General features: G+C 40.3%; 1 protein-coding gene across 12 annotated transcripts in view; it reads left to right on the forward strand.

Annotated features, from left to right (window-relative positions):
* Window positions 1-25845, forward strand: part of GRM7 (glutamate metabotropic receptor 7) — a 538586-nt gene that overhangs the window by 315804 nt on the left and 196937 nt on the right. For all 12 annotated transcript variants that reach the window (XM_073351193.1, XM_073351189.1, XM_073351192.1 and 9 more), the window contains one exon: window positions 9697-9837. In XM_073351193.1, coding sequence (XP_073207294.1) covers window positions 9697-9837 — 141 coding nt within the window. The remainder of the gene's footprint in view (window positions 1-9696; window positions 9838-25845) is intronic.

Consider the following 25845-nt stretch of genomic DNA (forward strand, 5'->3'; position numbering starts at 1 on the left):
GCTGAAAGACAAAAGTTTTGCCAACAACAAGTGCCGATGTGAACAGCTATTTGTCAGCAGGAGAGCTGACAAACTGCGGCTATGCGCCTTTTAGCGACACAGCTGTAGTGATCTGTTGCTAAAAGCTGCATAGTGTAGACATAGCCTTAGAAGGGGTTTGAAGTGAAGGACATCCAGAAACTGAGAGGCAGGGACAACCTCTAAGTGGGAAGCTGTCCATGAGAGGCTGGGTCCTCTCTATGTTTGGGGGTAGGTTGGGAAACTGTTTAGAGGCAGTAGGCAACTTATATTAGAAAAGAGAATTTAGCGAGTATCGAAGTGTAAAGCCGGACGGTGTGACTTTGTGGCTTTTCCTTGTACTTGTATGTGTGTGTTTTCCTTTCTTCCTTATCCCAAGCAAGTCTCTGGTGTGCAAACTGTGTGCAGTGTGGGTCTGAAAGTGAGCTGATAATTGGGGGCAGGCTTCACTCCTTCAGTGGTGATGGACCAGAGCAGGAAAGTCTGAGTGTCTGGTGGTTAAGAACTCAGGGTAGATGGATTTGGGAAGACTTGGGACTGCAACGGTTGTTGTGGTCACCATGCAAGGAGCAACTAGGCTGGCGGAAGCCAGGGTGAGACCTTTATGCTTATGGGCTAGCTACTGGTATTAAGGATCTGAGCTATAGCAGCATTGCATTAAGGTGTCCAAGGCTGCAGGGCAGCTGGTGACAAAACTCCTTATTGGTCTGAGTGATCCCCAAAATGTCACACCACTATCACCATTTCCTAGAGCAGGTATTGCTTCATGTTCTTAGGAGGTCTGCCATCCCAATATTGACCTAGTCTTATCCAGCTTAGCCTGTGAGAGCTAAATGGAGTTACAGTCACAAAGTAGTATGGCTAAAGAAATAAAAGCAGTAGAAACAGTGATTGGCTCTTGTGGTAAGTTCTGATACCTTTTTTGGGGAGCGGGGGGATACCCACATGCATGCTTGTCGTTGAATTACAGCCTGTCTTCAATGTCTGCTTTGTTGTTGTAGCTATGTTGGTCCCAGGATATTAGAGAAGGTGGGTGAGGTAATGTATTTTATTGGAACAACTTCTACTGGTGAAAGAGAGAGAGAGAAGCATTCTGTGTAGCTCAAAAGCTTGTCTCTCTCACCAGCAGACGTTGTTTCAATAAAAGATATTACCTCACCCACCTTGTCTCAGCCTATCTTCAATTAATATTTGAAAGGAGATCGGAGTGTATTGATCTTGTTGTCTTTCACATTGGTTAACATCTTTCAAAATAGATTATCTCTTGGGCTATAAAAATAATAAAGGTCGGTAATTGTGTCTGTGCTTCTTTATTTGCCTCCATACAGATTATTTCTTTACCAAACAAACAAGACAGGCAAACAAAGGTTAGCGTTAAAGTAAAGAAATGGATTGAAGCAGGCCATTCAGAGGCCAGTCAGCCATAAGCCTGAGGCACAATGCACCATTTAGCTGAGCAGGAGATTTCTAATCCTGTAATGCATGACTTGTTTTGAGAGTGCAGTGATCACTGCTAGTCACTGCTCTCTCATGCTGCATGAAGTCCCATTAATATCTATCAGTGCAGTATCACCCAAACTGATACTGTGGTCTGTGCATTTGAACCACACTGACATTCTGATTCTTTTTTTGTTTGTTTGTTTTCATACCACGCTTTCATGTGATCTTTATTTGTTACTGGACTCTAGGTCAGACGTCAGGCTAGTGTTTAGGTTATCTGTCCATTGATTTGCAATAATTTTTCAGTACGAGTTCATTCGAGAGCATAGTGATTATCTCATTTCACTTACTTAGTTGTAATTGGGGCATTCAGTGCATTTAGAGTACTTCATCTGGTAAATGAAATGCCCCAGTAACAACTAGGTGGGTGACTGAAACTCTCGAATGAACTCATACAGAAACATGATGATAAAAGACAAAAACACCATATTGCCTATGTGTGAACTCTCTTCACAAATGTATCATTGTATATCTCACTGCTTAGTCCCAAAGAAAACCTGCCCAACACCTTCAAAAGATGACCCTGGGAGTTTAAATTGATAACTTTGCTAGACACTTAAAAATCATGGACTGAATAGACGCACTAGATTTAAGGCTTTTTACAACAATCTATAAGCTACTTAATGTGCCCTCCCGCCCCCATTACTGGAGAGATGTTAAAAGGACACTTCATCTTGAATTGTCCCTTGAAATGTGTGTTAACTGCTTTTGCTAAAAATTTGTTCCACTTTGTATTTATCTTTGACACTGAGGCCTGGTCTACATTACAAAGTTAAGTCGATGCAAGGCAGCTTATGCTGATCTAACTCTATGTGTCTATACTAAAATGTTGCTCCCGCTGTTGTAACTCGCTTGCTGTGCCGACTTAATAATTCCACCTCCGTGAGAGGCATAGCGCTTAGGTTGATGTAGTTAGGTCGACATAGTGTCAGTGTAGACACTGCGTTACTTACGTTGACTATAGTGGCTTCCAGGAGGTGTCCCACAGTGCTCAATTGTGACTGCTCTGGTCACCATTTTGAACTCCACTCCACTCCATTTCCTGTTTGCTTGGTGTGGAGAGCTCACATAGCAATTGCCCAGCTGACCATGCCAACTTCATACAGCAAATGCGCTCCTGCCTGGAGAATACAAGAGGTGGTGGATCTCCCGGGTCTGTGGAGAGAGGAGGCTGTCCAGGCACATCTCCGATTCTGCTGTAGAAATATCAATATCTATGAGCACATTTCTCGGGGCATGTGGGAGAAGGGCTACAACAGGGACACGCAGCTGTGCTGTGTGAAAATCAAGGTGCTGCGGCAGGTGTACCAGAAGGCAAGGGAGAGCAGAGCCAAAAGCATGCGGCTGGTTCAAAGAACAGCACGCCATCCTGCGGGAGACCCCACCACCACCAAGAGCCTGTGGATACTTCGGGGGAACTGAAGTCACAGGCCTCCACAGTGCACAGTGAGGAGGAGGTGATGGACAAGGAGGAGGAGTATGGGGGACAGGGAACTGGGGGATCCAGTGGTGTGGCGAGATGGGACCTCTTTCTGATGCCGGAGCAGATGAACCAATCCCTACTGTCCAGCACTGGCGAGCCCGATGTAGGTGAAGGAACCTCTGGTAAGTATGCAGTTTGTTTTGATATTGCAGGGACACATCTGTTCATTTACTACTTTTTAATCAGGCTAGAAGGGGTAGTGAAATAACTAATTGAGGAAGAATTGTTATCTGCTTCTTATTCCTTGTTACAGCTAAGCAGAGGGGGCCCTGAGGAACAGTTTGTTTATGTGCATCAGGATGTCCCTTGAATTCTCCATAGAGATCTCAAAGAAACTTTCCTGGGGGTAGTCTGCTGCAATCATCTGCTGAACATGTCTGGGGAGGGCTACCTTATTTCTTCCACCATGGTAGGACACTTTCCTACACCAATCAGCAATAACTTCAGCAGGCACACAGGCTAGCAGCATACGACCCAGTCTGCAGCCAGATGCATGCCGGAGGTGTTCCCTTTCAGCCTCTGTTATTCTCAGAAGTGCGATGTAAGCTAAAATCACCACCATCTGTGGGAAATGGTGTCAATATTCAGTTCAGTTGCCCTATCTGCATATCCTGATGGCCATGTGTCCCAAATAACCCTCTACCCCACTGGGCCATACGTACCACAGCTGGGACTGCCACCATGCTCTGTGAATCCCAAGCTGAAGTGAGAAGGTAGTACTTGTAGCTTGTGTGGATCAAGGGCAGTGAAAATACTCACAATAGTATTTCTGTATGTTGTGTCTTTTGCAGCGGGAAATGTGGCCTTGGGTCTCCCTCCATCCACCATCAGGAAGCAGCTCAGCCAGATAAGGAGGAGAAGAAAGAGGACTCAGGGTGACGTGTTCCAAGAAATCCTGTGGATACCAAGCAGAGGGCTTGGAGGAGCACCCTTGTGGACAGAATGGAAAGGGAGAGTGTGGAGAGGAGAAACATACAGCAAAAGGACAGAACGCAAAGCAGGACATGATAGCGCTTCTCAAGCACCAGAAGGACACGCTAGAGACTCTTATAGACCTTCAGGTTCAAGTCACCTGTGCTTGCTTCCCACTGATGCCTATCAATAACCGCATTCTGGGACCTTCCTACACCCCACCCTCAACATTCCACATATACTCAGGGGCCACTGCAGCACTCCAACCCGAGGGAGAGTACAGACAATCACAGCTGCACAGACACTCACCTGTGAGAGACACGCTTTGTGTTCTGTGTGTTGGAAATAAGAATGACTGTTCTTTCCCCTTCAAAAGTTATTTTCCCTGTATTTATTTCAGTTTCATTTACAGTTTCAATTATTTTTGTTTGCATGTGTTTGGAATAAAAGTCTATTTATGGAATATTAGTTCATTTTTATTAGTTCACAACATAAGATGGCTGGGGCTGACATCATTCAACGATAATAACCATAGGTGCATTTGCAATGCTATATTACCACACATGCAGAATTCATTACAAGGTTCATAGCGGGGTACTAAAACCAATGCCAAGCAGAGCACACTACAATAACACACTATTGTGGCTAACTATTGAAATGGTCTTTCAAAGCCTCCATGAGCAGTATAGCTCCCCATTGAGCTCTTCTTATAACCCTGGTATCTGACTTCTCAAAATCAGCAGCCAGGCATTCCACTTCCATGCTCCACCCAGCGGAAACTTTTCCCTCTTTGCTTCACAGATATTATGAAGCACAAAGCAGGCAGCTGTAACCGTGGGGGGATATTTTTAAACTAAAGTCTAATTGTGTGAGTGGACATGCCAGCGCCCTTCCAGTGGCCAAAGGCACATTCACCAGTCGTTCTTCACCGACTGAGCCTGTAGTTCAGTGGTGGGAAACCTCTGGCCGGACTGCATGCGGCCCATCAGAGTAATCTGCAGGTGGGCCGCAAGACAGTTTGTTTACATTGAGCGTCCGCAGGCACAGCCGCCTGCAGCTCCCAGTAGCTGCGGTTCACTGTTCCCAGCCAATGGGAGCTGCAGGAAGCAGTGCGACCAGCTCGTCCCATTGGCTGGGAATGGCAAACCATGGTCCCTGGGAGCTGTGGATGGCTGTGCAAATGTAAACAAACTGTTTGGCAGCCTGCCAGCGGATTACCCTGAAGGCCGTGTGCAGGCCACAGGTTGCTCACCTCTACTGTTGTCAAAGCACTCAAGGCTGCTGTCAAGGTGGCTGATGTATGGCTTCATAAGCCATGGGAGTAAGAGGTAGGCTGGGTCTCCAAGGATCACTGTTAGTATTTCCATATCCCCAATGGTAATCCACCAGTCTGGAAAGGAAGTCCCTGCTTGCATCTTTCTGAACAGGCCTGTGTTTTTAGAGATGCATGCATCATACACCTTTCCTGCCCATCCCGCCTTGTTGTTGGTAAAATATCCCTAGTGATCCACCAGCACTTGCAGTACCATAGAAAAAATAGCCCTTTCTGTTGATGTACTCTTTGGCAAGGTGGTCTGGTGCAAAAATATGGTCCCAGTCCTTTGTAGCAGGATGCTTGTATTGCAGCAACCCCCACAGTGGCTTTCCCAACTCCAAATTGCTACTGATCAGTTGAGAATCAATTTGGCATGGCAGCTTTGGCACAGCAATCACCACTCACTTCTCCACCATGAGTGCAGTCCTCATTTTGGTGTTACTGTGCTGGAGGGCTGGGGCAAGAAGTTCCATGAATGTGGCCTTGTACATCCCAAACCTGCATAATGATGCAATCTCACCAGTCTGTGCTTGTTTCTCCGGTCCACAATAGGCACTCTCCATCATCTGCTACTGCTCCATGAATGCTCCTTTGGTGGCTCTGTCAGTATTGAAGGACCAGATGCGTTGTGTTTGTAATGGTCAGCACAATACTGAAGAGCAGTGCAGGATCCATGCTTCTCACAGAGATGGTGCACATGTGTGTTCACTGGGCTTTTGAAAAAGGCACAAAACATTATGGGCTGCAGATATTATGGGATGGAAAAAACTGAATCATGGGACATGGAAATCATGTTCCCAGTCACCTCTGTGCAACTCGTTTGCCTCCATGATGCTTTGCAAACGCTTCCAAAAACACCCTGCACCAGATGGTGGTGGGTTGCATGATGGGATATCTACCCACAGAGCACCGCTCTCTGCATTGATGCACACGCTGCTCGTGAGGATATGCACCGCTGACACAAGGAGCATACTGTAGACATGCAAAAGTGATTTAATTATTGCAGCGGTTGTATGGCGATATAACTTAGGTGGACTTAATTTTGTAGTGCAGCCTTGCCCTGAATATGTTTCCCAGACCTGAAGAGGAGCTCTATGAAAGTTTGAAAGCTTGTTTCTCTTACCAGTAGAAGTTGGTCCAATAAAAGATATTACTTCACCCACCTTTTCTCTCTAATATCCTGGGAGCAAGACAGCCATAGCAACACTGCATAAAAGAAAGGGGCATTGAGGAAATTGTTAGAAGATATTTGACCTGAATTAAAAATTGCATGCATTTGTTCACAAGTTCATATTGGCAATGTAATTCCTGTGTTTCATGGTGCTTGTAAATTTGAAGGTTGCAAGTTGATTTTAAAAAACAAACAAAATAGCAATAAAACTGTACATTAGTTTTGACATTTCAAACCCCAAGGCTAAGTTACTGTATCAGTCTGATGATCCTTAACAGGATGAAACAATGATCTGTAACTGCTTACTTGTTTAGTTAATGTAAACACAAAATAGTAATGCTGGAAATAGGAATACTAAGAGTGGTGCTTAACTTCGGCAGTACCCAGAATACTTTTCCAGCTCACAGCAGTTTCATAGCAAGACTGTTTGCGCTCGGAGCGCAAACTGGAAGTTTTGAATTTACTCTTCCATGCAATGAGTTCTATTCTGTATGATTTACAGGAACCTGAAATAGCAAACCAATGGATAGAATGTCTTTGTGATGCACATAGATGGGATGCAGCAAGACAAGATAAAACAGGAGGGAAGAGAGAAGAATAAATGAATAAACCATTTTACTTGTTTTGTATCCTTTCTTTTGTGTTTGTTTGTGTATGTTTTGCCATTTAATGGCCCCATCCATTGAAGTCAGTCAGGAAAGTCCCATTGACTGAAATAGGAGCTGGATCAGGCCCAGATCTACACTATGGCTTAAGTTAATCTAATTTATATTGTTCAGGGGTGTGAAAAAGCCTCCCTCCCCGAACGACGCAAGTTTTGCTCTGCCCTTACTGGTGCTATGTTGGTGAGAGATGCTTTCCTGTTCACATAGCTTTCGCTTCTCACCAAGGTGAAGTACCTGTGTTGACGGGAAAGCACTCTCCCGTCGGCATAACACGTCTTCACCAGATGCGCTACAGCGGTGCAGCTGAATTGATGCACCTGCGCTGATGTGGTGCTGTAATAGACATGCCCTTACTCAGAGTCTTTTGAAAGGGATCTTGTACATGTTGGGGTACTATAAGCTAGATTTTCAAGTGTTTAGCATGCCCAATTGGGGCCAAATTTTGAAAGAGCTGTGTTCCCACTGGGGCACTTGAATAAAGGCCCTATTTCCAGAGGGGCTCAGCACTCAACATGCTGGATTCTTTTAGAAATCTGGCCCCGATTGTGGATGGTGAGACCTAGTCTTGAGCAGACATACTCCCTGTCTGGGTTCAGGTGACTAATATTGGTTACGGATTTTCTGACAAAACTTTTTTTTTTTTTTGGTTGGAAAATGCTGGTGGGTCAAAACCAAAACGTTTTGGTCAGGTTTCTCAGGTCCAGGGTGGAATTTCTGGTCACAGGCAGAGAGAGATTCAGACCCCAGAACAGGCCCGTGATGTGGGAGAATAGGGTTCAAGACCCTGGTCTGAATTAGGCAGAGTAGAACTTGAACCTGGGTCTTTGATATGCCAGGTGAATGCCCTAACCCCTGGGTTAGGGGCTATTCTGAGATGGGATTTCTCTTTCACTGTGTTTTTTTACCCAACCCCCTGCCCCCAAAATCACCCACAAACTGGACACGTCTCCATTTCATCCCACTGCAGACCAGGAACACTTGAAATCTCAGTTCTGTGGGATGGGAAATCCAGTACATCATGACTATCTCTTTATCATCAGAATACTGAACAAATACCAACCGTGGAAAATATCAGGTTTCTTACGATTTTTTCTTTTCTGACTCTCTCATAAGTACAGTGAGGTAATAAGCACAGTAGGGGAAAGTGTTACTTCCACATACACAATATTACCTGCCCCAAGCATTTAAAACAATATTACATTTTGAGTTCTTTGTATTTGCTCTTCTTGTTTTTGAGCCTGTAGGGTTTACTTCGGGCACATTTTCAAGCTTTTCTCTGCAGTCACAAGAGCTATACACTTCTTAAAAAAATGAAAGCTGACATTCTCGTATCATCACATGCCTTCAGAAGGTTAAGGAAAGGCATACAAAGTCATGAGACTCATGATCAGAGTTGCCAACACTGCATGCATGTAGAGTAATTGCTGTGCATAATCAATAAGCGTGGAAGGCTGAACGTAGCTCAGCCATGGAAGCATTAATATCAGGGCTTCTGAACTCTTGGACAAACTTCCACTGCATTTTTTTGGTTTTTATTGAACCAGTCCCTCTGATAACAGAATAATGTTGTATGAAGGTTTCCTGAAGAAAGCTGTTTTGCTCTTGCAGCCCAGAAAACTGCCTGTGGCAAGATTTTTCTCTCGGTTTAATAATCGACCCTCACAAGTCTGACCTGAGAAACTTTTACTGTTTTCACATTAGGACATATAATTCAAGAGTCTGGTAACTGGAGGTGATTTATAGTTGCCTGGCAGAAGTTTTTCCTCTGTTCCCTAATACCTGTGTGAAGTAGATGAACAGAAAATGTGTAATAGCCTATTTTGGCCTATGTTCTCTTATGTAGATCGTGGACAATGGATGAGAAATACATAACAGTAAAATTATGTTCTCTGGAGGGCTGGAGATGTTAATTACAGAATTACAATTCCACTGATCTCACTCAAAAATTCCCAGCATATTTTCATTTATCTCTGTATTTCTCCGTCTCTTTATCAATCTATATTTAATCCATACTTATTGCTTATAGAACAGGGATCGACAACCTTTGGCACGTGGCCCATCAGAGAAATCTGTTGGCAGGCCGGGATGGTTTGTTTACCTGCACCGTCCGCAGGTTTGGCCGATCGCAGCTCCCACTGACCGAAGTTCGTCATTCCAGGCCAATAGGGGCTGCGGGAAGCGGTGTGGGCTGAGGGATGTGCTGGCTGCCGCTTCCTGCAGCCCCCATTGGCCTGGAACAGCAAACCACGGTCAGTGGGAGCTGCGGTTGGCCGAACCTGCGGATGCTGCAGGTAAACAAACTGTCCCAGTCCACCAATGGATTTCCCTGATGGGCCACATGCCAAAGGTTGCTGATCCCTGTTATAGAATGTAATAAAATATCTCATAATTTAAAATTATTTTACATGACTTGAGAACTTACAATGCATGGCAGAATCATCTACTTATAAAGCATAGTTGATAATACAAGACATGAAACTGATGTCCATTCTTTCCTTTAGTCTCTCTCCGCTAGCTATGTAAATGTCTGCTGTATAGTCAAGAAAATGTAAACCGTGAATTATTTTTAGGGTCTCAGTACTTCCATGAAAAACACGTTCCCTATTTCAGCTTTCTGCTCATTTCCTTTTAGGATTTGATACCTACTTTACCTCGCGCACCCTGGAGAACAACCGAAGAAATGTGTGGTTTGCAGAGTATTGGGAGGAGAACTTCAATTGCAAGTTAACGATTAGCGGATCAAAAAAGGAAGACACAGACCGTAAATGCACAGGTAATTTCATCCACTTCACCCTTCTTCTATTGTATGCGGTCCATATAGGAATGTCTGCATAGCTGATGTATGGAAGCTTAGTTGGAGACAAACTGAAAAAAAAATATATTGAATTTTAATAGGTTGTAGAGAAAATGGAACAGGAGCATAAGCCTTCCAGGACAGGAGAAATAGATGGAGGGAGGCAAAAATACATTCTTTCATTTTCTTTTTCTGCCTGTCCATCCAGAAATAATTGACATTTTCTATTGATTCTGTGGATTCAGAGGAATATACGGTGGCTGGTTGTGTTTGCATTTTGGTTTTGTTTCGTTTTTTTTTTTTAAGAAAAGTATCTTCATAAATATTGGTTTGTCATCTGGCCATGAAATATAAACTGTTTGGACATATACAGACTGTATGTTCCTGATTCAGAATGTTTTGAATAGCAGTGTTACAATAAGTTCTGTATTTGAACTCAGCTTTTGAGGAAATACATCAGTAGAAATTGTGATAATATGGTACCATGTATTCTAATTTTAGTTACTATAACACTGCTGTCAAGATTCTCATTTGAATAAGAAAGTTAAGAAGTGTTCTTCTAGCTTTGCCTCAGTAATACAGAAAGCCTCAACTTCATAGCCATCTTGCCTATAGGGTCAGCAGTGACTGTCAGATTCATTGCCTTTTTTCTTTTTTTATTATGTATCTCCCATTTTGGGTCTTGAAAAATGTAATGCGCATTTAAAGTGTAATGTTTTCTAGGAGGGTCTCTTCATGGTTAAAGTCTGGTTCAGGAGATTTATTTTCATCAGAAAGATGCTAAGATGGTTATAGGAATTTTATAACCTCCTTCCTCTTCTCCCATCTCTCACAAGTGCATATTGATCCAGCAGTTCTCCACCACTGTGTTCTCCATCCCCAGTGGGATTGTTTAGGGGTTGTGGACCCTGTTTCCAGTCTTCCACTGAAATGAGTTTTGACACTCATTTTCAACAACTTCCTCAAACACGCTGGAGAACCCTGGATCAGGGACCATGAGCTACCTTTCAAGCGCTGTGAGATCAGTTTTCTTATTTTTGAAAGTATGATGATAAATAATTCTGGAATGAATTTGGAGATGCAAGTGGCAGACTGTGGATTCATGGAGTGAAAAATTAAAATCTTTGAGAGTGTCCTTTTGATTTAATATAACTGTAGCTTCTTTATTTTAAACTTAGGAGGACAAACAGTCCATGCTGTATGTAGTGATACAGTACATTGGACAATGGTATATTTTTCTAAAGGAAATGCATGAAAGAATGCTCATTCCTGGAATTATTCACACAGGGGCCTAACTAAGTGTTGGCAAATGTTCTGTTGGGACAACCTCACAATGACAGGCTGATTACTTTATGCTGAGTTATGCTAAGTTAGGCTGCTCACCATTAAGAGTGATGCAAAATCAGATGAATCTATTGATTTGAATACTGCACTTGCAAAAACAGTCCCAAATTTCCTAAAATTTTTCCCAGTTTCACAAGTATTTCCTTCAGAGAGAGACAAGCGGTTTTCCAGCTCTATGATTTGTGTCAAGCTGGGCCACAAGCTATCCCTGAAGTTATACATAGATATATTACACATTTTTCACAAACCCTTTCCTTTAGCTCTTTGTTTGATAGGTTAAGCAGAGTATCGCGTGTTGGTTTTGATACATACATAAGCACTGATTGACAGAATGGATCACCCATTCACCTTAGTCATTTCTATGCTAGAGGTTTCCTTGGTGTGGCCATTAAGATCTTCCTTTTCAGTTTTGACAGCTGTGGTTAATGATGGACATTTGGCTTGATACAAGGATCTCAGAATTTGGTCCAAGGGAAATTATGCATACGGAGCTTCTCTTGGGCCAAATACTACTTTTACTTTCATTTGGCAGATCTTGTCCAAGATCTGCTTTGTGTCCCCTACGGTGGAACTCCTACACATAGAAAGAAAGCAAATGCCAGAGTGGGGTCTGAAAGGAAAATGTTGGCATAAAAGTCAGCGAGATGCTGAATCTCTCATCTAATGGCAGAATTTGGCCACAAATTAAGAAATTATCTTGAAGGTAATTTATTAAAATGATTTGCCAGCACATCAGCATTGAGACTCTTAAAGTCACATTGGAGTAATATTATCCTGTGTTATTCTTTTCTAAACCTTCATTCACAACACATTGTGAACAAGTGAGATGTTAGACTGCTGACAATGAGTTTCCAAGAGGAAGGAAGGTCCAATGGTTAGAATATGAGCCTGGACTTGGGAGAGCAGGGTTCAATTCCCTGCTCTGCCACAGGCATCCTGTGTGACCTCGGGGAAATCACTTTGTCTCTCTGTGTTCCTGTAAAAGGAGGATAACAGCACTTCTATGTCTCACAGGGGTGTTGCACGAACAAATACATTAAACATTGTGAAGGGAGATAGGGGCCATGTAAGTACTATTGATAGCTCTAGGGCTAAATCCTACTAATCTTACTCATGTGAGCAATCCAGCTCTTCTAGAAGAAAACTTCATACAGGGTTAGAAACCTGTAGGCTTCTATAAAACTACTGTTCTAAAATCCTAGAAAATTGTAGTTGGCTATTGGTACCTTTTTTCTGCAGGTTTTTTTGACCCATTCTATAACAAGGAATATAATTCTTTATTGATTTCTAGAGGATCCTTAACAAAATAGAGAAGTTACCATTTTCTATTAAACTCTATGAAGTTTTTCCATAAGAGCACTGATTACAGTGGGACTATTCACATAACTAAGGTGAACAGGAGTCTGTCCTATGCTAGTAATATAGCCTTGGCTTTCTAGAGGCAGTGTTCAGAAAATGATTACTCTGTGTTGCTGCTGACCTGCAGAGCTCCATAGGCCTCTTGGGCTTCATTGCTGTGGAAACTATTCACAGTTCACATTAGGCATTCCAAGCTGCCTCTGATTTCATCTCTGAGCCTGTAGCACTCCTTGGTTTCATTGCCATATGATGACTATCATACAGACACCTGCTGCTCATGACTATAGGGTTCCTCTGAGCATGTTTAGGAACTGCACTGGCAATGGTAAGCCAAGCTGCATCAGATATCAGCCAGGGAAAGACTCACAGCCAAATGTGCTCTTCCTCGCACATAGTTTTCAAGGCAAATTCAGCCCAGCACCGCGGAGCTGTCCAAAGTCCTCCACAATTCCCCCGTAAGTCTATGGAAAAAGGCCTCAGCAGAGCAGCTGTACAGGGATCTCCATGCCAACTCCATGTAGGTGAACACAAGTGGAAGCACTGGACAGGGAGTCAGGGGCAGGAGTAAGCCATAGTAGCAGCCATAAGGGATCATGTAGCTCATTGCCCTGCCTCCAGGAGTGGATGAATTTCACCTTGACAGGCATAGGATTTTGCATCCCTCCAGCTCACCTACATAAAGCTGAGTTACTCTGGCAGCATGCAAGAGAAGTGAATTTCATTCCAATAGAGAAAATGAATGATGCAGCTGACTAATATTCAAATCTCTGTAGCAGTCCTCTGAAAAGACCAGATGATCAATCAAGGAAGAACTCCAAAACTTCCTCCTCCTCCTTTTCCCCCTACCCTAACCAACACTGAATCTCAATCTGCTATTAAGTTTGTAGACAGCTAGAAATATTACTCACCTCTACCCCACTCCATTAATCTAGCTAGAGATACCAAGCATATATTTAGGATCTTCTGTATTAAGTTAATCTACGAAAATGATTCCCTAAGCCTGTCCCCATTCTTCATGCTTTTTGGGAGGTGGTTCTCCAGTCTTAAGCAAAAAAAGAAAAGTTTTTCTAAGAATACACTTTTGTGAACTAGTTGACTTCTAGTATGGAATTTTGTCATGTACTTTCCACAGCATTCTGTATCATAATATTTTTGAAATATTTGTTTCAGAGCCTTGAATGAATCAGTGCCTTGAATGAATATAATTTAGATGTATTGAAGCTCGGGAAAGTTGCTTTGATTGTGACAGACACTGTTAGAATTTGGGAAAATAGAACACTTGTACATGCATTAAATATGTCTAGACAACATTAGATCCAATGTATTATTTATTAATAATAGTATCATTAGGAATTTTCATCTTTTCTTTCAAATTGATTTATTGTGGTATCAATGAGGAATCAATCAGGTGCTTCGATTAAGGAATTATAAACAAGCACTCCTGGAGTACATCCCTTTTTTTTCCTGCCATCTAAAGTAAACTAACCCCTGATTCAACACAATATTTAAACACATGCTTTGCTGAATCAGGGCATCAGTATTTAAAATGACTTACTATTTTGCTTTGGAAAGTAACTTAACCTCTCGATGGCTGATTTTATGCATCTTTATGCATCCGCTTTACCACACCAGGCTGTTGAAGCTTAATTTGGTAATGTTTCAGAAAAGCAATTTGAAATCGCCAAGTGGACAGTGGTACATAAGAACAATAATTATTATGATAATAATTATTTTGCATAGAAAAGCCTTTGAATAGGTGAAGATAATAATACCTTACAATGAGCCCATTACAGATTATGATCCCATTTCTGCAAAGAGACCCACAATGGTACAAGGATCTGCAGTTCTGTCTGCAGGCTTGGGGCCTACGCATATACTATGAAGTCTGTGTATGGATCACTTCTTCACTGAAATGAAGCTGCCTGAAATTCTAAGATATAATCTGGCTCAAACTTTACTACTGCAATAAAACTTTTTTTCTACTACAATCATTGGTACTAAGCCAAATAAATAAATAAATAAATAAATAAAGAGAAAGAGGGAGAGGAAATGAATAGCCCGGGATAGAGATGGAAATAATTAAGGCTACGTCTCTCTAAAATAGTGGTTGGAGTTAATATACCTTACACTAAGATTCTATTGATCAGCCAGTGCATCAATATTTAATTATGGAATTTCTTAGAATTAATAGGTGATAAAATAGTGCTTTCCAGATATACTGGCATATATTGTAATCTCTTTAATTTCCAAAGTGATTACTGAAATCAAGCATGCACTGCAGAATTTATCCTATTTTCAGTGCCTGATTGGAACTTAGTACCAGTTTTTAGGAGACAATACTGTGCCTATAAGCAGCATGTTTTGGTGTGTTCTCTGCATGAATTCAGATTGTGGGATACAGTATTTGGTGACCAATCGTTCACATCGTTTGCTACTTGGAAATCAAAACCCAAAGTCTTGACACAGGCAATGATGTGAAACCTATATGGTGATCAATCTATCACATTCAGTCCCCAAATGAGCAGGAGATCAGAGTGATTTTTAGGGTTTAGTGAATGTTGCAAAAATAAAATAAAAAATAAATAAAAAATCCACAAACACATCCACTAGCATTCAACTTTACTGGCAAGAATGTTCACAGAAACATCTAAAAGATAGACTTTAGTTCAATCAGGAATTATTTTTGGGAAGTTCTGTGTCCTGTGGCATTCAGGGGTCAGATTAGATGATCATAGTGGTCCCTTCTGCCTTTATGATCTCTGAATCTCTGAAAACCATGAATTTTAAATCAACACAGGAGAATATTCACAGAACCTAACCTCTGAATTTTTAAATGGGATATTTTTTGTTGCTGGTGTTTTGAAATATAGCCTCACCTGAAGAAGCAGAATATTTCTAAGTACATCAGATGCACACTACTAGTATGGTGGCTGTGTGATTCTTTTATTTTATTTTTAAAGAAAATCTAAGCATTATATTACAAATACAAAGCATTACAAATACACATGTACATTAACTCATTTTTAATTAACTATGCCTATTGGGTATAGTACGGACTGAAAAGAAAATCCCAACACTTGACTGTAGGTGTAGCAGTTTTCACTCGTTAAACATAGGTTTTAATTTAGCCTACCTCCCAGTTGACAAGACATAATTAAGTGATATAAGGGTGATGTCACCCTGGATGTCATTTATCAGAATGTCTATTACTTGGAGAGATTTTCTAATTATCTGGAAATGTAATCGTTCTGAAGGTGCAGCCCAGATGATGGCTCACACAGTAAACCACTCTAAAGGACGTGTTTGGAGGAAGGTCTTTGCATAGCGAAAGGCCAGACATTTAGCAAGAGGGTTTGTAAAAGGCTGAGTTTTTGTACGTGTTCTTAGAGACAGAACTGGAAAAGACAGTATCCAAATCAGAAATATATCTACAAAGGACCTGATTCCTTTCTCACTCCAGTGTAACCCCACTGTCTTCAGCAGGGATACTCCTGATCTACACTGGTATACATGAGAATCAGGCCCCTGCACCTAATCTCAGAGCTTGTTTATGCTGAGGATGCTATGTCCATATCCTAGAAACATGTTTAAAACAATGTTAAATCCAATGTTTTGTTCGAAGTGCAAGTTGAAATGATATATATATCCAAACCAGATCACTGGAGGAGCTGTGAATTGTAGCATTCATGTAGCAGACCAGCAGTGCTGATCTGAAATGTAAGGATGTGTGGAAGGGGAAAGAAAAGCTCACCTGGGAAGAAAAGAAGAGGGGCCAATGAAGATATGGGGAGACTTGGTTCTTCAGAAGGACGCAAGATTTTCTACTTTATTGGGTAAGCCGTCAGAAAAGCTTAATCCTAAAGGTGAGGTTCAGGGCAAATGGAGATGTGGAAGACCTCTGTACAGAAAGGAGAGCCCTGCTCTGGGCAGGTAAATAGCACCACTAGAAGTTACTGTAAATAGCCATTTCAGTCTCATTGCAATAAAGTTCTGTTCAGAGGCTCACGCAAGCCTTTTGGTGCTTGAATATTCTCTCCAACTGTCTCTGCAGTACAGAGCACAACATACACTTATTTGAAAATCCTTTCAGTTTGAGACTGAAAAGCAGTGGAAGACAAGGAAGGCCTGGGTAATAGGAATGCTGTTTGAGTATGCAGGCATATGCTTGAACTTGTCTGTAACATTCCTTTGGAGCAAAGCACTTGGTTTCTAAAATGGATGCCTAAAACAGACTCAGAGAACTAGTGCAATAGTGGTGGATAGTTTAACATGTTCTTACTGCCTGTAGTTTGGGAAGAGTAGGGAAAGGTCAGAATTTCCCCTTGTGTAAGAAAACTGTAGTTATACCAGCAAGGAATTCATTTGACGCACATTCATTTTGAGAATAAAATTGTAGACAAAATATAAATGTCCTGCTATATGTGTCTCAGCAGAATTTACTGTACCTGTTTCTAGAAGAACCTGACTATCCAGTCTCCTTAAGTACCTACAAATCTTTCATTGAGTTACTCAGCACTGTCTAAAAAGGAGGGGTGTGTGTGTGTGTATATATATAAAGATGAAGAGGATCCTCTTTTATAGCCCTTTTGTAATACTAATTTACACAGTCTAAGATTTGAATTTTCTTTCTTTCTTTCTTTCTTTCTTTCTTTCTTTCTTTCTTTCTTTCTTTCTTTCTTTCTTTCTTTCTTTCTTTCTTTCTTTCTTTCTTTCCATTTACGGTATGTTTTTGATAATGTAAATGAATCAACACATTAATATCAGTACTAGGGCTAAAAACTTGTTCTTTAGGCTTTCAATAGTAAACTTTCAGATGTCCTCAATGATGCTTCCTTGGGAAGCCATGCATCTTGATGAGATTCTCGAATCACTACCTTTGAGGTCTGAAATAACCAGGTCAGTCCTATCTTTCTCTCAGCAGAGAATGCTGCTAAATATCTACAGGGTAGGCCGATAGGGGAGAGAATCTGTGTGCTCTGTTCCTATGGCAATCTAGTTTTTACACATCACTTATCTCTGTGGTGTCTGAGTATGTTCCAAATATAAGACAATCACAGTGACTAACATTCGTCACAGGTAGTTGATTCTCCTACACGTGAAGCAAAAACACATGTGATTTTGAAAAAAACCCTAATGTTGTGGTGTTTGGGAAGATAATGTGGAAGATGAATGCTTTGACTAGGACTCTAAGGCCCCAGAATTTAAGGTTATTACTGGCTTCTGTGGGAGTAAAATCGATAATCTTGAACCATCCCCCAAGAATGCCACTTCTTATGCACAAACAAGTGTCATCCTTGCAGTACCTCTCAAATTTACCCTGTGTTGAGGGATGTCACTCATTTCAGCTCCAAGGCTACCTACATTCCACATAAGTTTAGTGTCAAGAATAATTTACAACAGAAATAAAGTATTCCATAGCTGAGGTATTCAAGTTATTGGCACTAAATCAATGAACCCCACAGCACTTTAAATTTCCTGCATCAATAGGGCTATTTTTTGGGGGAGGGAATGTCCCTCATTTTGAATCTTTATCGCATTGTAACACTGTTGAGCCTTGGTGGGATGAGAGGGAGGGATTATGGATATTTTTAATGCCCGCGATGTTTAGCAGCTTTACATATTGTGTGGCAGAATTCAGCTTCTCTTGGTTAACTGGCAGTATAGTAGGGAAGGTTGCGGGCTGCAGGTATTGCTATTGCCATCTATGTTTTTTATATAAGAAAAATGGCTTTTTAGTAGAAAGAAGTCCACACCACAATGTTAAGAGCTCCATTTTATTTGAATTTTCCCAAAGCACAGAGATGTTCTTTTCTGAAGTTTTCTTTCAACCATCCATAGAAATATCTTGGGTCTCCAAGCTTTCCCAAAGCTCTCTAGATCATGAGCTTTGGTTCATGACCATCTTTACCTTTAAAGAGTATAGCAAACAAAACCAAAAGCCATGGAGACCGTTTTAAGCCATCTCTAAGTGTTAGAGAGAAATGAGAAACAAAAGATGTGGCAAATAACACAGCCTGAGGATACAAGAATGCTAGTTATAAACTGAACCACAAAAGTGATCTGGTGCATTAGTAAAGTGTGCAATTTATTACAGAAGGAAAATTTTAGTATATTAAATGCCATCAGAATGTTCCATCTCAGAAAAAAAAAACCTGAGATGTTTTAAACAACTCTGTGACCCATGGCCAAAATCTGGAACAGCTTTTTTACAAATACCAAGAGCCATAGTGTGTCTGATTCACATTTAAGTCTAGATTTATGATATTCATTAGCATGAATATTTGTTGGACTTCCAGAGTGTCTGACAAGCTGAACTATTAAATCATACAGGTCATAAGGTCTAAATTTACACCTTCTTAGTAAAGATGTAAAGGCAGGTAGTGTTCCCTTTCAAGATCTTCTCAAGGTTTGGGATGACAGCCTTCTACAAATGAATGTTTCATGTGTGTGAAACATGAGGACAGACTTTGAATGCTGCAAGAAAGCATGTTTAGTTTCTTTAGTTTACGGATAACATTGGCAGCAATGTACTGAAGTCTTGTGGATTCTTCAGTAGCCCCTATTTGCCCTTACTCATAATATTTGTGGTGATAAATAGAGATGCTGAGGTAGAATCCTCCATTAAATATCATCAACCCTGCAGAAAAGATAGGATTTGGAGGCTCCAGAGCCAGGTGAAACATATTGTTATTTTATTCTAAATTCCTATGCCCTAAAACAGCTGTGTCCCTCATTTAAGGTGTAATTCAATGTCCATTTAAGTCAATGGAAAGGCTTCCACTGACTTCAAGTAAATGGCCTCCTTTAAAAGTTTCTAAAGAAAATTATACATCCACATCTATAAACTTTTAAAATCTCTTGATAACCATGTACAGTTTCAAAGTCAAAATCCATTTTGTAGGGAAACCAATAAATTCTTGCAGCATGCTTGGGAAAGGTGTGAGGGGTGGGGTGGGGAGAGGGGGCAAATCCTCAACTGATGTAAATCAGCATAGTTCCCGGAATTGGTCATGCAATTTTAATGTTAAAAATTGTGTGTTCTTTGCAATATCAGGGAAAGCCAAAGTGTAATTAATTGAATGAATACACCCATGTTTGTGCAAAATTAAGGTTGCACAGTAAAATACACCAAAGTAATTAAATGTGAAAATTACTGTTGTCCAAATAAGTTTCATTATGTCCTCTCCTACATATGTATTGTGAGGCTGTAGATTTTTCAGATAATCTAGATTCATGCAGTTTTTGTATAGCTTTACGTGTGGAAAAAGAAGATCAAGAGATTTGTTCAATGTGACACAGAAAATGTCTCACATGTAAAATGGGGCAAAGGTTTTTCTTCAATAGCTATGCTTTATAGACATGAAAAAACATTATTGTCACAATGCATACATAAGAGCTGAAGCAATATGCCTGATAAGCACTGTGGTGTAGCGGATAAGACTTCAGAGGTCTGGGGTCCGTTCCCATCTCTGCTACAAATTTCCGTTGCAGAGGAAGTTTTTTTCAAAAAAAAAAAGCAGGAATTTTGACCAAAAATTGCTAAAATGTAAACATTTTGACCAGTTATTACACTTTCAATATGGCAAGTGTCTTAAATATCTCTGTGCCTGAGTTATCCCACCCTGAAATTGGAGAAATGGTAAAGCTAAGTTAATGGTGCAGTATATGATTTACTGGAGGCTTGATCCAGTGCTCAGTGAAATCAATGACAAAGCTTCTGTTGACTCAGCTGTGCAGATTAGGCTCTGTTTGCGCATTTAACGCTCAACCAAAACCCATTCAAGACTCCCATTAACTTCAGTGCGCTTTGGGTTGGGGCAGTAACATGAGTAGCAAATCTTTACTGTAAATGTACATGATTTTTCACATGTTCATCACTGGGTCATTTCACACTCATTTCGTCTAAACCAATATTATGTTACTACTCCTTCAAGAAAATAATTTGCATGGCAAATTGTAAAAAGTCACCTACAATGGGGAAAGTGTAGGGTTTTTTGCACTCTATTCTTTCAGAAAAACAGCTGAACACCTTTAGCTCAAACTTTCCATAACAATTCACCTTTAGACTAAGCTGAAGAGGAGATGTTTCAGAAAGTAAAAGCACCTAAAATGATGGATTAAAATGAAGAGGCAAGGTGGGTGAGATATATCTTTTATTGGACCAAAAGAGACAAGCTTTTGAGCCAGACAGAGCTCTTCTTCAAGTCTGGGAAAGGGACTCGAGTATCACAACTCAATGCAAGATGGAACAAATTGTTTAGCACAAGCAATTGGCACGTATTCTAAGAGACCATTCAAGGTAGAGTGGCCCGTTAACACATCTGCAATTATAGTTAAAAAGGGGTGTGGGTGGGTTATAGATTGTGATAATAAAACATAAATACAGTGTCTCTGTTCAGTCCCTGATTTCTAGTATCTAGCAGATTTATGAATTTAAGCTCCCAGGCTCATCTTTTGAAAGTGTTGTGCAGGTTTCCTTTGAGGATGAGGACTGATAGGTCAGAAATAGAGTGACCACTTTCTGAAAAGTGCTTACCCATAGGTGACAAGGTGTTTTTGTCTTTTATCATTTTCCTGTGTGAGTTCGTTAGAGTGTAGTGATTGTCTGGTTTCACCTACGTAGTTGTTATTAGGGTATTTAGGGCAGTAGATGAGGTATAACACATGTAGTGACAGGCATGTGTCGGATTCATGGATCTTGAATGGTGTATTGTGGGGGGTGTTGATTGTTGTACCAATGGAGATATTGCCTGCAGCTTTTCCATATGTTTTTCTGACAGAGTCTGGGGCTACTTTGAGTTGGTGTGTCTTGATCTGGGGGGAGCTTGCTTCTGATGATGAGCTTGGAGAGGTTTCGGTGTTGTTTGAAGTCCAAAAGTGGGGATTCAGGAAAGACTTCTTTCAGGATGGGGTCCCCATTAAGTATAGGTTGTAGTTGTTTGACAATACCCTGTATGGGTTCCTTTGTGGGATGGTGGGTGACAGCTAGGCGTATATGGTCTCTCTCTCTCAAAACATAAGTTTGTCCAGTAAAAGAGATCACTTCACCCACCTTGTCTATTTAATATCCTAGGACCTAAACAGCTACATGAAAACTGTTTTGTAACCTGAATGGTATCTTTTATGGTTGCTATCCACTGGTGCTCATCACAGTAGAATCTTTGGTACATTGTATAATTAAATCCTATTTAAACATCAGTCCTTAAAAACTGATCACTTAAACATCATAATGTCTGCTAGTTGAGGTCTTGAGTCTAGAAATAGTTAAGATGATGTTTAGCTGAGCTTGATGGTATTGATCTTGTGTGCAAAATTGTAGAATAATTTGGAAAGGGTCAAATTCTTCCCTTTGGTACACATACAGAACTCCCATTGAACTCAGCAGTACATATCTCGGCAGATTATGACCCAACATGTGTTCTGTGACTGATGACTTTAAAAGGAACAAGAAATCTTTTGACTAGAACTTTCTTAAAGGTTGCTGCTTGCTATTTCTCTTCCACATTCTGATGAATTAAATGCAGCTCTCTCTGTGTGTTTTCATGTAAAATACATAATATTTCATTGCAGAGAGTGTAAAAATAAAATGTGTCTTTCTTTGGTTGCTCGGATAGCTATAAGTGAGGTTAAAGGGCAGCCTATGGTGTAAAATTTATTTTCTCAATTACATCCTGTGTTCTGATGCAGATAAATAAGTGTGCTAAGTTATTCTTCCTCTGGTCTCCCAGTGAATCCCATTCCCTCTATCTCAGACTTTGAGGCCCTAATAGTGCATTTTGCTCCACATTGGAGAAGAGCTCTAGCCTTGCATATCCTATTGCAATTTCAGAGCCTTTGATTATAGGCTGTTATGTGCAGCGACCATGTTCATTTGCTGCCTAGGAGAGCATTAAACCCATTCTAAGCACTTTATTATTATTATTATTTATTAATAAATTGTTAATAAAACATTATTGCCATTACTGTTGTTTATTGATGTAGCACCTCGAAGCCCCAGTCACGGACTTCGTCCCTCTTCTGATAGGGTCTGTATGAACACAGACCAAAAAGATAGTCGATGGCCCAAAGAGCTTACAATCCAATAATATCAATGCTAACTGCACAAGCAAAAACTAAGTTACAAACGCGTTATTAAGGTTTCAAAGTCAAGCACTCAAAATTTGGAAATGCCAAATTAAGGTTGCCTGTGCAATTTTAAATTCAGGCTCCGTTGTGTGTATGCATTATAACAGTCTTTAATTACATGATCACCTACCATGTTTTTCCCCACATAACCCCTGCCTCATTCAGTGCACAAGATAAACAGCGCTCAATTAATGAGCAGTTTTTCAGTATTTTGTTTTCCCCTCGTTGTTCCGTGTGGCCCCATACATTATTTCCTGCACGCTATTCAAATTCTGCTCTGGAGACAGCATTATTAATTTCCTCATGAGAATTTCTATGTTGCTCATCACTATGTATCTGGGTGCTTTACAACCAATCTAAATGCATTTTCACAATTCCCTGTAAAGGGAGGTGGTATTATCTTCATTTTACAGGTAAGGAGCTGAAGTACAGATTAAGGTTAAAAAATTCCACTAATTTTGGGTATACAATTTGAGATGCCTAGGATCTGATTTTTTGGGGTACTTAGCATTTTATAGCACTTCATATTTTGAAAACACAGCTCCCATTGACTTCAGATGCAGTTGTGGGTGCTCAGCAATTGTGCAAATCAGACCCCAAAATAGCAGTTGGGCACCCAGAAAATGAGGAACACACAATTAGTGATCACCTATGAAAAGTTTAGGAGTACTTGTGGCACCTTAGAGATGAACACATTTATGTATTTTAAGTCTTCAAAATTCGAATCATATTTGTAATTTACTTCTGAATTAGTGAGTATTCAAATAAAATAACCACTATTTATACAGGGCCTAAGTAAAAAAAAAATGTTTTCAGGTTCTTATGTTCCATCTGGTAACTTGTCAGCAACAGTTGCGTAGCAGAGCCAATTTTCAAAGTTGTGCTGGAACCATTGTTAATTATGAGAACAAATAAGCAAAATATTGTTAATATAAAGCTCTATTAGAAATACAGTAGTTGAATCAATCATTTCAAGTAGGAAATGTTAGGAAAATAAAGTCTTAAAAATTCAATTATATAAAAAAAATATTAAGGATGACATTCTTTCTTTGGAATTTGTTTCTTCTCTGTAAATTTCATTCTCACTTTAAATCTTTAACACAAATGTGATCATAAAGTTTTTTAATAAATGTAATGCTGATTAACAATTTTAAAATCACAATGATTTGCACTTTAATATTGCCTTTTACTTAGATATCCAGTATTTTACAAACAGCTCTCCTTTGAGATATGTAAAAATAATCATACTAAGCATGCCAATTTTGGTTGGATGTATTGCTGGAGGTTTAATCACATTATATAATCTTTAATTTCTGGAGACTCCAGGATGATCCGGGAGGGCTGGCAACACTAAAACATACCCTTCTACGAGAGAAATAAACTGAATCCTGTTGGGGCAAATTAATCCCTGACATAAGTCCAACGACTTCACTGTTTTCACCAGGAATTAATTTATCTGAGATTTTAAAATTGTTTGTACTTGGTTGCATGGAGAGTGGTAGAGTGGGAAATAGAATCCAGGAGTCCTGGTGTCCAGTCCCATGGTTTTCAGACTAGATTGCACTCTACCTTATTTTGCTACTGCTTCACTGTTGTCTAATGTGCCTATACATATGACATACATCATCATTGAAATGAAAAGTCAGCTTTTTTGTAAAAAAAGTAATGTGGATTGGTCCAGGAGTAAGTGGAATCTGTAATACCCTAGTCTGAAAGTTGACTGGCTATGTGCAACTGTTTCTAAACAAAATATTTTCTCTGTAATATCCCAATGCATAACCCTGCATTATAGACTAATGACCTGTGAAATTTCATTTTAAAAAATAAATCTCTTTTAGGGTTATATGACTTCAAATATATGTCTGAATTCCAAAAAGGACACTGCCAAGGTGGATGCATCCAAAATTTAACCAACCTTGAAATGTCCATTTTTAATGTAAAAGTTCTCTGTGGTTATAAAATTGTTCATCTTCCTAAAATGCAAGCTGTTGCATTGCTTACTTTTCCATGTTCTAGAAGTGACGTGCCAAGAACAAAACCAAGCTGTAGTTTGGCTTTCTCCTGTACGTGCAATGCGACCATTTGTACTCATGTTACATGTTTCTTCCTATGACACAAATATAAAGCTAGTATCACAGATCCAATTATAAATCACCCAATCATGGCTCTCTTCTTTATATTTATTTTCTTGATCATTGATGCCATTCACTAGAAACTTGTTCTGCTTGCCCATTAAGATGCTAGGCTTCTGTAGTATAGTATGCTGAGTCCATTGTTCCTTGACCACACTGAATCTATTAAAATGCCAACAATATTCATGGCTGTGGTTCTCAGTGTTACATGGGATGTTTTGACAGGAATACGAAGTGTATTGAATATGGCTCGAGCCGTAACTGATGGAAAGTATAAAAGGTCTGTCTTAGATCTAACCTATAATATATTACATACATGCACACATGTAACTGAGAGCATCAGCTGGCATATTGGTGATGTAACTGAGAATAGAAAGTGACCCAACAGATGAAAGCTCCATGTCATCAGGGCTTTGTGCAACCCTCTCCAGCCTTAAGGCTTGAAGATTGGCTGCTGCGACTTGCACCCCCGAGAAGGAGTTTCTTGGCTTCATCCATCCCAAAACTAGGACTTTTGAGGGTTTCCTCTATCCTTCTCACTGAGCATGTGGGTCACGCATTAGCCCACTCCTTACAAGTCTTGTCTGCTCACAGTGCTCCCGTACAGGCTCATCGCAGGTGGGGCAGAGAGGTGGATTACACCAAATGGGTAAGGTAAACCTAGAGATATGGAACCCTTCCACTCAAGGTTAAGATGCTGTTATAAATTAATGTAATCAAAATGACTGTATTTCAGAATATTGGTAATCTTAGCAATAACATCTAGAGTACTCAATGCTAATGACTCCATAATAGTTGTTAACTTTATTAGTAATTTGTGAAGGCCAGTTACAGTACAGGAATTTCCTTATGATGTCAGTGGAGGAATAAGTTGTAAGGCATAGTTACAGCCTGATTCTCCTGTTACCTACATCAGTTTTCCATTCATTTCAATGGAGTTATCTCTTATTTACCTCAGTGTTGGTGGGAGTAGAATCAGGTTCTTAATGTCTATTATTGCAAATATCCTACAGGGAAACCAGTAAAA

The sequence above is a fragment of the Lepidochelys kempii genome, chromosome 7 (assembly GCF_965140265.1).
Source record: "Lepidochelys kempii isolate rLepKem1 chromosome 7, rLepKem1.hap2, whole genome shotgun sequence".
In the NCBI taxonomy this organism is placed as follows: domain Eukaryota; kingdom Metazoa; phylum Chordata; order Testudines; family Cheloniidae; genus Lepidochelys; species Lepidochelys kempii.